We start from the raw sequence: 14,652 nt of genomic DNA, 5'->3' as shown, positions 1-14,652 counted from the left end.
TGAGGGCATGGTGGTGCAATGAGTTTGGCCAGTGTTCTCTGCGTGGCAGGTCTGGGGTGCGAGTCCTGCTTGGGGTGCCTCGCGGTGGACTGGCATCCCATCCGGGGTGTGACCCCCTTCAGCTTTGCGCCCCGCATTGCCGGGTAGGCTCCGGCTTGCCGCCACCTCGCTCGGGACAAGCTGTTATTGGCGGTGCCTTCTGGTGTGGATGTAAGAGTGAAATACATTTGCTTGCCAAGTGTGCAAGAGTAACCAGCTCCATAACTTCATGAAAAACAATTTGGCTTGTGGTTTAGTAAGAGAAGGTGGGGTAGATCGAATCTTGACCGGGGCTGTGCTTGCGACTGGTCCTACCCTCAGAGCCTTAGCCACGGAGATCAGCGGTGCCTCGGAAACCCCGCAGCAGCTCCAGGTGACACCGCGATAGAGCAGCCGCCTGACTTGTTTGCGTCCGCCGTGCCTCCCGCTCCCCCTCCCTGGTGGCGCGTCGTTCAGATGGGACGGCCCGGTCGGCCTCACTCACCCGCTGCACGCTGACAAATGGTACGGCCTGCCGGTACAGTTTTTTGGAGGACTGTCACTGATTCAGTAGTAAGGGAGCAATTGGCTTTCACGGCTGGCTGCTGACAGAGAGCGAGAGAGAGAGAGAGAGAGAGAGAGAGAGAGAAACAGAGCGAGAGAGAGAGAGAAAACAGAAAGGGAGCGCAGGGTAGATTCCAGTCGCCTGCTGGTTCCAGTTGCTGTTGTCGGCTTCATCCTTTGTTCACGTCCCCTGCGATGACCCTGTTTAAGAGTGAGCACCGCAGCCCCAGATGTGAGTATGGTATTACAGGGCTTCTCTCTCTTTCTTTCTCTCTCTCTCCTCTTTTCAGTAATCCTTTCGCTTTTGTGAATCAGAAGAGCTGGAGCTGCCGGGACACACGAGCCCTCGGCCGGGGGAGGGGGAGGGGGAGGGCAGGGTGGCGACTACAGTGCCGTTCACTCTGCTGGCAGCTGGGAGCTTCTTGCGGCGAGTGGATGGACGACTGGGCAGTGCAGCCAGTGGCGTGAAGGACGTGGTGTGGCCCACCTGTGTGTGTAGGTTTGATCTTTAAGGGGCCGGTGCTGACCGAATGGCCTTGCACAGTGTCTGCTGGCAGTAGAAGCGCTGACAGTCAGTGGGAGGCGCTATTGGGAACAGGAGCCAGAAGAGCTCCTCTCTCTCAGCTGGAGCAGCCTGGCCAAGGGCTGGAGCCAGAGCAGCTGGTCGGCTGTGGATGGCTCTCGATGCCACGCCGAACAGCTGGACGTTGCACAGCGGAGCATTGTGGGCGCTGTGTGGACGGGAACATGCCACGGAGGGGAGTCTCCCACGAGCGCGTGCTGTAGGGCACTGAGCCACGGAGCGAAGCGGCTTTTCCTCGCTCCTCTTTCTGCCGCGTTTCCGATTTGCTGCTGCTCACCAGCGAACCTTCCGGGATCACGGCTTTCCGTGCACCAGGTGGACGATGTGGCCCCTCGATGGCCGGGCACCGTGACTCGTGTCCAGGGGGACAGACGGAGTTGGCGTAGCAGCCTGAGTGAATTGAGACACTTCTGATCTCTGTGGCTCCTCTGGGAACAAATCCAGGGCTTTACTGCAGTACAGAGGCTCATTTCCGTGCATCTGTTGTTCACATTGAATCTTAATTATGTAAATTTACATATTAATGATGGGACTTCCGACGAACCCCTAAATATACGTCGTCATGCATTTTTCTCCCTTCTTCAGTCATTGTTTTTGTAATGGATATAGAAAACATATGTGAGATGCTGAACATCTTGGTCTTTGCTTTTCAAAGGGACCAACAGTTTGTTGGCTGAAAACATTTGTCAAAGTGTTTCAAGTGTGTTTCCTAAGCACGCTGCTTAAGAAGAACATGGTAAGATGAAGAGTGTGTGTTAATGTCACGGTGATGTTGTTACGGGAGCTGTGCAGGTCTCCTGATTTCACACATTCAGACCCATCCATTTCCCTATAGCTTCCCAGTTGGTTCTTAGGGTTTTGGTCCTAGGTGAAGCTGTCAGAGATCAGCGTCCTCACACCGCTCCGACTGATCCCCTGAGCCTGACCACACGTCTCCACTGAACAGGCATCGGCGGAAAAAACTGCTGGATGGAGGACTCTTGCTGTCAATCCACCTTGGTTTGGAAACCTCCTTACCTGAGCGGGGTTTATCAAAGTGCTGCTGTGTGTTTGCATGCAGGAGTGCGTATGGCCGTATGCTAGTGTCCCTGTGTCTTTATGCGTGATAGCAGCTTAATGTCATATTATGGGTCGGCAGTGATTGAGTTGAGCAGCCGCTGAACGTCTGAAGAAGAAGCTCAACTTTGATGATTGTGAACATGGCCAAGTTCTTCACCGCGGGCCTCAGCCGTACTCCACATCTGTAAAGCTGTGATATAAACATCCCAGGAATGATGCACTGGCATCCTTTCAGTGCTGCGCAGGAGTTCCCGTCTTGGCCGACTTGCCGGTCCATCCTGCCAACGAAACGGCCGTAACTCGGAGCTCAAAGAAAGTAGGGGCTGCACGCATAGAGTCATTTTTCAACAGCTAAACGGGAGCTGTGAGCAGCGAGTCTCAGCACGAGATTTTGCAGCCTGGAGAAACCATCAAAGTATATCCATCAAAAATATTAAATTAAACTGGAGATTGTAACGATACAGGCTCCTTGGGTAAGAAGTGGCAGAAATTCTCAAGGGGAAGTGGCGCGATATGAGATGCTGGCACAGGGCCTTTGCTTCCTCGACAGACACACCCTGACAGTGATGACCTTTGTTAGAGTAACATAATTATCTTCAGTGGTACCCCCCCATTGTCACTTTAATGCTTTTGTTCCTTGGCTTCTGCATGCAGTCAGGAGGTCAAGATCCTCGAACAGTCAGCAGGGACGCGTGGTTATTGTGCTGCCGTGCCCGCTCCGTAGGCCGACAAATCACAGCAGCCGAGTGGCAAGCAGATGGCAGATATTCATAAAACTGTGCAAGGACAACAAACACTTCAATAAGAGTGTGCTTTCGATAAACAATGCCCCCACCCCCCCGTGCCATCACGCTCGGTGCCAGGTGGTGCTGATGTATGGCTGCTCTCTGCCGAGCACCGCTGCCAAAAACAAGTGCCGGCACCAGCCCGCCGTTCGTCACATTTCTGCGAATGCAGGACAGCATGCATTTACTTACGTTTTTTACCGTTTGTTTGCCAGTTTGAGATCCACTTGCATCTGAATGAGCATTTCGAACGGATATTAACGCACTCATTTCTGGAGTCTGCCGTTAAGTCTCACATTTGTGAAACATCTCATTCCATTTATTTGCCCCCGCACTCCCGAAAGCTTGAAGAAAAGGACCTAGAGTCAGTCTTCGCCACCATAGCGACAGCGACTGTCACATGCAGACTGGGCAGAGTAAACAAATGGTGGGGGGACGGTGCAGCCCCCCCCCCCCCCCCAGCTGGTGCTGTTAACATGATGTGCGTGAGCTGTCTCGGTTCAGAAAAGCTGATGGCATCACGGAGCACCAGGAGCTGAGGTCCGCTCTGGTGACACCGTCACCGCGTGCCATTTGAGTGAGGCGTCTCGGTGTCCCTGTCCTGTTAATTAACATGTCCACACGGCACGATGACAGAGGCGCCTGGGGCCCGAGAGCGGCTCCTTTAACCACTCGAGCTCAAATTGCTTTTCTCTCACTCTGTGTGTATGAGCACATTGCCAGTGAGGAGGGCTGATGGAGAGAGAGTGTGTGAGTGTGTGTGTGTGTGTGTGTGACCGGTGGGGTCAGGCCCCTCGTGTGATGCGCTTGCCAGGCCACTTGCTGTCACCAAACCATCACCCACAACATTTCAGAGCACAGCTGTTGTCTGTCCGCAGCACTCGTGCTCTCTGCTGTCACAGCCGAAACACGCGGAAAAGGTGCCGCGAACCTGCTCCTTTTCGCCGCGACGCCTTTCAGTTTATCCCCTACCGATTCATTATATTAGAGGAAATGGCGCGGAAAACGCGTTCGTTGAAAGAGCGAATGCTGGATGTAAGATCTGTTCCCCACTTGAAATGAAAGGCGAGGTGGTTTAAAACTCTACTTCCACCGCACACAGCATTATGATCCCGCACGCGTCCTCCGCAGCGTCTTCACAGCGTCTTTACAGCGCGCCACATTAGCCCGACAAATTTCACGCTGAAATCCCTCAGCATCGCAGCTAGTCAAGCTTACGGTTCTCTTGTTGCAGCACTGACCCGGCGGCTATCGACTTCCTACGAAGCTCCTCTTCGTGGATACGGACACTCATCATCTTTCACAGTTGCTGTATGGCACCTTCAAACACAACTTATTTACGTATGCAGGATTCCTCTCTGCTTTTGTCTTTTAATGTGGCTGTCGGTGTGGATTTACTGCTCCTCCCAAGCAGTCTACATGTACTGAGCTCTGCCGGTAAGCCGCTCTCAGTAACTAAGTCGTATCTGCCAGATAAATGAATTAAAAAGATTTTTTCCCCTCAAACGGAGCAGAACTGCAGCCGATGTAATTTTTCCCCTAGATGTGATAACAAGGGTTTGGCAGATCGGTTCGGCTGTCCCTCCGGGGTTGCCGGGGCAAGGGTGGTCCTTCATACACACTTCACGCGCACTTCCTGCGTGAGCTGAGGACTCTGGTTTCAGCGCTCGGTCATAGTTGGGATGCGAGCAAAGAAGCCACTGTGACCGCTGGCCCCTAGGTGGTCCTCGCACCCGGAGCAGAGGGAACGGATGCCATCACTTGGCCATCCCCGTCTTCATAGTCTCTCGCCCTCCCAAGTTCCAGCCGCTCCTGTGGCTTTTAAAGCTCTTTCATAGCCGTGATGATATACTTTTAGCATAAAAGCTCCTTAATTCCCGGACCATAATTGCGACATGCAAATGTGTTAAATATGACAAGATGTAAGGCCTGTTGCCTGGGACTGGTGGCAGAATTTACATAAGATCTTGCCTCTGCGTGTGTGCGTGTGTGTGTATCGGCATTTCGCCTGCAGGATAGGTTGCTTGTGACAAATCGTCTGGACCACACAGGTGCAGGGGTCACGTGATGGGGCCGTCGTGCGATGGGGTTTATGTCGCGGCACTTGGAACGCAGACCCCCGCTGCGTGCCCAGGCCCGCTGCGACGAAGCGTCCGCACGCACCCGTTCACCGCCCCCTCGCTTTTTGCTGAGCTATTTTTTTCCCTCCCCTCACCTGTTGCTCCCGATCACATGTCAGCGACAAGGTATTAAGCTTAAATTGGTGAGGTGACCCGACTTTGCCGTGGTATGAAGGGTTAACAGTTTTAGCTTAAGCTGCTAATGAAGAGAATTCCATTGTGGCCGAGAGAATGTTTGTTGTTCCCCCGTTTATTATTCTCTTAAAAGATCAATTAATTATTTTGCTCGCTGTGCCTGGGCTCCATGTTTATTCTGTATTCAGGGTGTATTCTTTTTAAACATTTAAAATTGGTGTTGGTTCAGCTGGGAGTCGTGTGAAGACCACTTTAATGGGTTTAAGCTGATTGCGTGAAACTTTATTAGGACCGATGTCAAATCGCACTGCAAACAAGAGTCTCCTCTCTGAAAGGAGTTTTCTTTAGTCTCCTTGCGCTTCCTCAGTCTGACCGCGGTGTGTTGCGTTGCAGATATAAGCATGACCGGAGATCTGAAATCAAGCCGTCCCAGGACGGCGTCCAAGAGGCCGGGCAGCGCGATGTACAGGTGAGTTCGGAACGCACACCTGTGCACATCTGTCTCGCACACACGCTGGCGGTGTGTTTGTTCTCAGAGTCTCCCTGCGTGACCGAACCGGCGCGGCCACCACAGATAAGACCGCGGTCACCTTCGCCGTGCGTAAGAGTGTGTTTGCGTGCAGGAGTGTGTGTGTGGCCGTATGCTAGCGTCACCGCGTCTATGTGTGATGACAACTTAGTGTCGCATTGCGGGTCAGCAGCGATTGAGCCGAACAGCCATTGAACGTCTGAAGAAGAAGCTCAGCTCGTGGGATCTCTCGTCCACCCGTGGCGTACAGGGTGCGGTGCCGTCCTCTGCAGACAAACGCAGAGGCGCTCACGCACGCACGCACACACACACACAAACACAGGTGTTAACTGAAAGAAAGACTTATTTGCACATCAAGAGTCCTGCTTTGTCTCTTGTTCTTGCCTCGAAATTACCCACATTCTTAATCAATACATGAGTTTGTATTAATTTTTCAAGCTCAAGGCACTTGTGATCTGACGTCGTATTATAAATGTATTCGGTGGATTAGCACTTTCAGCTCAACGTCTCCTGTTCTGCGTTTCGCTGTCTGGCCTCCTTCACTCGGTCTACTTTACCACCCTAATTGACCCAGCTGCATGAAATGCCCTGGGTGGGAGCTGCACACTGGCTGCACTAAGAGTGTATTTAATTGCTGGCAGACCTTCAAAACCCTCAAACTCCATTTTTGCCGCGCTCCTTCATCATTTTCCTCTTCTTATCCAGCCCGCATTTGTCCTCTGCGCACTCGACCTCGTGGTGAGCGTGTCCTGTTTCTGATGGGAACCAACCCTCCATCGTTATATGTTTCTCTCCCTCCGGAGCCATGAGGGACACGCCGAACACACACCCGGGAATGTTAAAATCGGTCCACATTACCTCCCGCGGTGCTCTCTGCACACCCTTTGCCTCCTTTATCTTACAACATTCATGTAACGTTCTTGGGCCAACTTAACCGTAAACATATTTTTCAGCAGTTTACTTCCTGGTGGAAAGCTCGGGGGGGGGGGCAACTCCTGTCACACTGTGTTCTGGGCCATGACCTATATGAGTCAATGGTTGAGACCTGGGAGGGCACATTGTCAGGATGCTCTCCAAAATCCACGGGTGGTTACACAGCGAGAGAGTACGGCCGGGTGGCAGGACTTATCCCGTTCCGCTCCTTGCCGAATCGCAAGGACCGCCGACATCAGAGCTTTCCCTTCAAACCCGAGCACCAGACATCAACATACACCCCTTGCACGCCAACAGGTGCTTATCGCACATCGTGTTTGTATGACTCCAGGTGATTGGGATGCACCAAATACGTTACTGTGGATGAAGGGGAGCAGTGGTTTTGGCCACACCCCCCAGTAACAGGGGTTCAATAGCCCCGCTATTTTAAATGGGCAGTATGACTGTGACGGATGCCAACGCTGTTGGCTAAACTAACAACGCAATAGACTTTCAGAGCGCTGGCAACCGTGGGGCTCGAGAGATTACCGGCGCAGCGAATGTTCAAGGTCTGAGGTGAAGAACAAAAACATCTCTACATGGCTTTTTATTCAAATTCGAATGTCGGAAAATGAATTGATCTCTCTGTACTGGCAGCGGCTTGAATAATGTTTCTGGAATGTCAGGCTTCTTCCTGGCATTCAACTGCAAAGTGGCGTACCAGGAATCGGGACCATAATCCACCGATGAGCTCTAAAAATAGGCCTCGAATTTAGGCTGCGCTGGACCGCAGCGTTGGAGCCGAAACTTCCACAACATCGAGGTCTGCGCGCGTCATGGGTGTCTGACTTGAGGCCGCGGCCACAGACGGAACCAGGACCTACCCCGAGGAGCCCAGATCCTGACCCTAGCCTCAACTTTTCCCTTCACGTGGCCCTGAAACAGGAGTGGGGCTGGGTGTTTCCACCACATTCCTGGACAGTTTCTGCCACATCCCTGGAGTTTCCAAAACATCCCTGGCTGGATCATAACTCTGGTTTATACTGGTTCACACACAGTCGAGCAGAGTAGCCAGCGGTCAGCTCAGTGGTGCACTGGGCCATAGGGAGCATGGTTTAGCACAGTCCCAGAATTTGGTTTCTTTTTACATCTGCTTTCTTGCCCCGTCAATCACCTCTCATAGCGTGACGCTAGGCTGTTCTTTCGAGGCCCAGTCAGGGGCCTGTGAGGTCCTGGAGATTGTCGGGCTCTCGGGGGGCTCTGCACCGCTGTCCTGCACCGCCGCCGTATTCGGGTGTTCATTAACACACACTTAGCTGGCCATGTGTGTCAGTGTTGACACACACTCGTGACTTTTGAGAGGCTTGCAGATAAGTGTGCCGTTGAGCACAAGGTGAGGCTTGCTGGCACTTCCCTCATCAATCTGTCCTCCCATCAGCCCTGCTCTCCACATGCTCTGTTTTGCCCCATTGACTGCTTTAAACCCCTAACAGGCAAAAAGCACAGCGTGTGTGTCACACATTTTCAGCCGGAACACCCCGTTGATGTGCTCTGCCCCGTGGATCACAGTGTTTACATCTGACGTGGGGGTCTGCAAAGGCTGAAAGACACGGTTAGAACCAGACTGGCTGTCAAATATGAAGATGAGCTGCAACTGAGGAGCAGCCGTCAGCGTCCTGACAGTGTCCTCCTCTTACCTGTTGTTCTAAAGCGCAACTGATGTTTAACCTTTGCTGCTGCTTTTCAGAAATATAGATCATTAATTGGTGTGTGTGTGTGTGTGCAAGTGTGTCTTTGTGTGTGCCTGGCTCCAGCACACCCAACTGTGTAAATCAAAAGGAGAGGTTGAAGGAGAAGAGATTAGAGGGTTGCACGGTGCTCTTGGGAGGAATCTCCTTCACTCATGCAAGAAACTTGGAAGGTATGAGTCCAGAGATGAGGCTCAGAGCAGTGTCTTGATCCAGTGTAGATCTCCTCCCCTCAATCTCCATTTTCATCTCCATTGCTTCTCCGTGCTGCCAGGAAAATGTCCAAACCTGTCAGCTGTAGAAGCACATCTGCACTGAGGTCCACCTGACTGACAGCTCAGCATCTAGGTCCTGCAGGCAACCTCGATGGAGACGGTCATGGCCCTGCTCACACTGTTGTGTGGAGAAAGTACTCTGGCCCTGGACGTGTGGGTGAGAGGAGCTGTTGGATGATGGGTCTAGAACACCTGGAAAACAGTTTTCTCATCTGCTTCTCATGCTAATTCCACCTCGCGAAAAGAAACGCCGTACCCGAAAAACCCCCCACCCTTGAAATTTTGAATTAATTTGTCGTATGTCCTCGCCGTGTGTGGAACTGGGCCACATCCATCCGCTGGCACTTAATTGGAAGTGTCACAGGTGTAATCTGCTGTGAAGTGGCTCTGAGCTGACACCAATGAGCCCGTTGCCATGGCTGCGGTTCCAGCATGTTCCGTAGACAGTCGTACCCGGGACGCTGGACCCCTCGTGCTGCTGAATGTTTGGGCGTGCAAGGGCCAAATAATACATAGTGGCTTCAGTTTGGGTGAGTGAGTGTAAACTTTTTCTGCTAGAGGAAATTCATACAGCAGAAATTGTTTCATGAGTGATGATGTCTCGGCTGCGACATTTAATGACAGGAAGGAATTATTGAAAGGTCCCCGGCAGAGTGGGACCTCAGGGATCAGGGCTGTTGACGTGGAGCAGCTGCACTTTGCGGACAGGGTGTTAGTTGAGGAGAGGCTCGGTTTCCCTGTTCTATCTCGACTGTGAGAGCTCCTGTTTTTACTGCAATAGCAGCATCGCCGGATTACACTCGTACAGCGTGGCTGCTGTGTGTGTGTGTGTGTGTGTGTGTGTGTCCACAAACTGTCTAATGTGTCCTCACTGCAGTCCAAGTGTTTGGAGCACTTGCCATAATGTCCCTCTGTTAGGTGGTTAGGTGGAGCACTGGACGGTTGCCCCCAGGGGTGTCCAGCAAAGCAGCACACTTTCCCCTTCTATGGCTGGCCTTCAACAACTTGTTCAAAACTTGTTTTTAGGGGGACAGGCTAAAATGCATCTTTTTCAGTTAATTTTATGTTACGGTGTTCAGTGGTGACAATTGCAGTTTAAAAAACAATTTGTCAGTCACTTTGATAAAATTGTATTTCATATAGCACATTAACAATCAGATTTTACCAAGGTACTCTTTAGGACGTTTGCATAGGAAATTAAAAATACAGATGGGAAGGATATTGAAAGACTGAGAATTATGTCTTACAAGAGGGCAATACGGATAGAACTCTTGTATCTAAAAGTGTCTAATAACAACTTAGCTGGGGCAGGGTATTTGGTGAACGCTGGTAACATGACCGTTGGGCTCTTGGTCCCTGATGACCATGACAGGCTGTTGGCTATTTTGATCAGATGATGAGGAGAATGGTCATGAGTCTGTGGCTCCCACATAATGATGCTAGTTTTCTGTCTGGGGGCTCCGAAGTTCATCGCTGGACTTTGGGTCTCAGTGCAAGAAGCCAAGGAGAGCAGAAAGAACGGTAACTTTCTAATGCATGGCTCTTCTGTAGAAAGCAGCATTAGAAATAGCTGAGTACAGTGCAGAATAATCCTGAGTGCACTAAAGTATATAATAGCAGCACAAAAGGAGGTGAGATAGAGGATGTATGTCGCCACGAGGGAGGCGAAAGGACTGATGAGAATCACCACGGGATGAAAGAGTTCTTCTTAGCTGCGGTGAATATAAGTTATTTTTTGGAAATGAATTTTCTTTGGTGCTTTTGATCGTGTCATCTTTGAGTTGGGAGGAAGGGCAGGTGGAGGCCTCACCCAGTAGACCGCGGTAGCTGGTTTTATAAACGCATTACTGTGTCAGAGCAGGGTCCTGGGGGCCTGATTCCTTCCGCGTGAACAGCGAGAGCGGCTTTCAAGTCATAAAGTAATGGTGACGGTGAATGGATGTCACATCAACGGCGGTGGGCGTGTTATTCGAGAAAAATGCATTATACTACTACTTTTTATTATACTTCCCAACAGATGTTTTGGATGGCACAGGATTTCATATTATATATCATTATATATCAATTTTGCAAAGTAACACATTAAATTTCTTTTTGCAGAATTCTGCAGCAGATGTTTGGAAGGGAGTATACTTAGTCGGCATATAAAAGTTAATTGATACACTGCACTGGCGTGTGTGAAAAGTGGTTAAAAAACGATGGTTTATTGGTGCAAAGAGCAAACTAAGAAAAAGCTGTGAAGCCAGTTGAAACCTGAAACATTTTGTGAGCAGACTGTCCATTATTTCTGTTTAACCGAGACATTAAGTTAAAAAAAAAAATGGATATGTAACACCACAATTCATTAGTAATTGCAGGACATTTCAACTGAAATTCACCTGCAGACTCTGTGTGACAGCAGAACAGTGGATACACTCAAACCCCCCATTAAGTACCTATCCGGCAATTTCCCGACACTTTTCACCTCCGCATTCCATAAGTGGAGTGTATTAAGAGGATACACACAATATGGTGTGGTCGGTTCGTTTACGGTGTGACGCCTATGAAAATAATTTATCCTGGCAAACACACCGCAGTGGTGAGGGCTAATGGAAGGCAGAAAGCAACATATCATGCATTTTCAAAAAATGCAGTATTATTGTTGTACAATTTATGTGCTCATCTGTACATTTAGTTTCTTTACAGTAAAACTTTTTTTGGGGGGGGATGCTAATCAGTAATATTTTGAGAAAAATTTTTAAGATGATTTTTCTTGTGCCTTACATTATTTTACTTGCGGTTTTAAAACAAATATGATTAAATTAATTTGACTAACTTGCACCCGAGACTTTAAAAGTGCTGAGGAAAGGGCTACGCACGTTTGTATGTGTGTGTGTGTGTGTGTGTGTGTGTGTGTTGATGAACAGCAGGCTCCCTGTCTCTCTGACAGCCATTATCCGTCTCTCTTCTCCCTACACGTCTCTGACCATCTGCCCCGCTGCCAGGAGGCCGTTTCCAGCCAACCCCATCCACTGCCTTCTTCCACTGCCTCTGACTCTGTGCGTCCCCTCTCCACCCGGAAGGGGTTCAGATTGTGGCTCCAAGCCTCATTACATGGCGCGCAGATGTGTCCTGCTTCCATGTCCCCTCACTTAATCTCAAGCATCGTCTTTACGGTATTTCGTAGGAAGACATTGAAATGTCCTTGGGAAAAAGGCAAGACATTCGTATCTTTTCTCTTCCTCACACAATCTAGGGTTTAGAAGCAAACACCGAAGAATTGGGATGGTATTTAGGATGTTTTCATGTTGCTCATAAGGCACTTTACGAGTGCTCTGACGTTGGAATGTCTTTTGGCGGAGCAGAGGGGATCAAGAGATGGTTTATGGATTAGCGCATGAAGCGACTCAGACAGGTGCCACACGACTCCGATGGATATCTGGAAAAGATGCACGTCAAAATCCAATTTCCCCAACACATTCAGTCCTCTACGCCAGCACAGAAACGGTGTCACCCACTCACAGCTCACATTCGATACTTCACTAAATATCCATCTTCAATATGCTCCGCATCAGCCAAAGATTCTCTGCCAGAAAGTTTCAGCCATCAGTGTGTGTTTTTATTATTCTGCTTCACTGTGAATGTGATGCTCTTGGCCTACGTGAAGCTCACTCCAAACCCTAACCCCTAAGCCTCAAACCCTAACCCTAGGGTGAACTTCTAACCCTAACCCTAAGGTAAGGCTTGAATCTTAACCCTAAGACTAAGGTGAGGTTCTAACCCTAAGAAAAGACTTTGGCTTATAGATCCAGTACAGCAACCACAGCTGAGTGCCTAAGGTTCCCAGGATCGGTGTAATAACGTGGTACTAGTCTCAACGTCCTGAGTTCAAACATGTGGTGTTAGTGCATCGTTTCTATGACACCTTCAGTTAGAGCAGATGAATTTGCAGCTGCTTCCTCCTAGCCACTCATTTTAATTAGGAGACCGTAACAAAAAAATAAAAAAACCTTGGCTGCAGCAGTCCTTTGGCTTCCTTAGCTGCTTGCTTGGCCCATCGTCAAAGTGGTTCAGTCACCGGCTTCGTGGCAGTATTTGTCAGCGGACGACACACAGTAGCGCTTATTTTTCGAGGGACGGGAGCTGTTGTGAACTTTGGCGTTCTCTTGGCGACCGCTCTGCGAGGCTCACAGAAGCCTTTTCAGGGTGTCGGAATCAATGAGATGGCGTTACGGGCAGCTGCATTCGGTTGGGGCGCGCGTGGCGTCATCGACAGGCATCGACAGTGCGCGAAACCCAGCTGCTTGCATCGTCTCCACAGGCCGCAGCCTCATTGATAGGGAGCCTGAGCAAGAACGGCGGACACTGTGGCGTCAACCGCCTCTTTCGTTTCATGAGGGTTTTTCAAGAGCGACTGGGCTTTTGTCTGCTCCGAGGACACATGGCAGCTCTTCAGCAGCGCTCTCGTCCAGGCCGTGCCTTCGGACCTTCCCCCCGCAGCTTGTCTCCGTATCGCCTCCAAAACACATTGTCCTTTGGAAGAGGTGTTCATCCCGTTTTTTTGTTCCTCCCAGCTTGTGCAGGAGGATGACCGTGGAAACACTGGCTGGGCAGTACATTCTTCTTAATGCTCTTAATGCTTCTTAATGATTTAAATATGTGGGTAAACTTAAGCTTTTCATTATCATCTTGCAATTTGTCCTTTGTTACGCTGATGTGGACTGTTAAAAATGGCAGGGAATTATCTGTTAATGCTGGACTTGGTGCTGGAGGATAAATGATTTCATATTTATGTTCTTCGATTCTACATGGTTCTTAGATGGGTTTTCGGTGAGTGGGTTTAATGCTAAAATGTGTGAATGTAGCAAAAAAAAAACTTAAAATAATACCAAAATAGCGATATATACAGTGTATAATGTATAAGAAAGTAATTCTGGGGCATTTTTTGCAAAGGGTCAAGGTGACTTGACCCTGCAGTGGACTGACGGCCACCCCCAACCTTACAACCAGTGATTCCAGGATAGGCCCTAGACCACCGTGACCCTGACCAGGAGAAGCAGTTAATGCAAGTGAGTGAGAGAGAGAGCCGAGGTATTTTCCTACAGGAAAAACAGCGCAGGGACATTAACTGCTACATTTGCAGAGTCAGACCGCACAAACAGGATATAAAAAGACTGGATTTTTGAACACATTAAAGCGCAAGTTTTATTCGGTAAAAGAAAATGTAAACATTCTGTCGCATGAGAAGGGGGGGCGCGTCCTGTGCGGTTGGCCGCGGTCTTAGTGGCGCAGCTCTGATTTGCAGGCAGGACGTCCTCCTGTGACTCGATCGCCCCGGGTTTGACCTGCACTGTGAGGAAAACGGGCTGCAGCTCTAAACTGCAGTTTGAAAAGAGGAAAAAATCCCCACACTGTTGAACATCGCAAGAAACTCAGTGTGTTGCAGTGGTACGGTAACCTGCTTCAAGGGCCACACAGACCCACCTGTGTGTGTGGGAGACACCCCGACGCCTCTATGAGGTCTAGGCGAGACTGAAATCAAGCGTGTTTCTGCTCCTGATCTGCTTCCGACAGCCTTGGGCACGAGCAGCACCCGGTCGCAATAAGTCAGTGTAATCAGAGCAGACGGAGTGCAGTGAAAAATGGCCCGCTGCTAATACGATAGAAAGCAGCAAAACCCAGTCGGAGCGTGTATCGGCAGGCCAAGCTTGCGTCTTACACGGTCGACCCGTTCATTTTGCTGGGGGGTTTGCGCCTCTGCCGCCCACCCCCCATCTGAGAAGTACTGGGATTTATAAGGATCGCATGGGAGGTGTAAGGGATTATCTTGGGTGGAGATGTTAAATGTATGACTTGCAATAATAAAGGCTGAAAGTGTGACATAATTTCCTGTGGGAAACAAGCACAGCAAAGGGGTCGCAGCGCAAGGATATTCGGAGCAGCGT

At 50.0% G+C, this 14,652-nt stretch overlaps 1 protein-coding gene across 1 annotated transcript in view; it reads left to right on the top strand.

Moving 5' to 3' along the window:
- The first annotated feature begins 606 nt into the window (after nt 1-606).
- LOC108926346 (RNA-binding Raly-like protein) overlaps nt 607-14,652 on the top strand; it is a 34,893-nt gene continuing 20,847 nt past the window's right edge. The window contains exons 1-2 of the mRNA XM_018739012.2: nt 607-814; nt 5,658-5,733. Coding sequence (XP_018594528.1) covers nt 778-814; nt 5,658-5,733 — 113 coding nt within the window. The 5' untranslated portion in view covers nt 607-777. The remainder of the gene's footprint in view (nt 815-5,657; nt 5,734-14,652) is intronic.

Source organism: Scleropages formosus, chromosome 7 (assembly GCF_900964775.1).
Source record: "Scleropages formosus chromosome 7, fSclFor1.1, whole genome shotgun sequence".
Taxonomy (NCBI): Eukaryota; Metazoa; Chordata; class Actinopteri; order Osteoglossiformes; family Osteoglossidae; genus Scleropages; species Scleropages formosus.
Note: the sequence above shows the minus strand (reverse complement) of the source record. Positions and strands in the feature narration are given on the sequence as shown.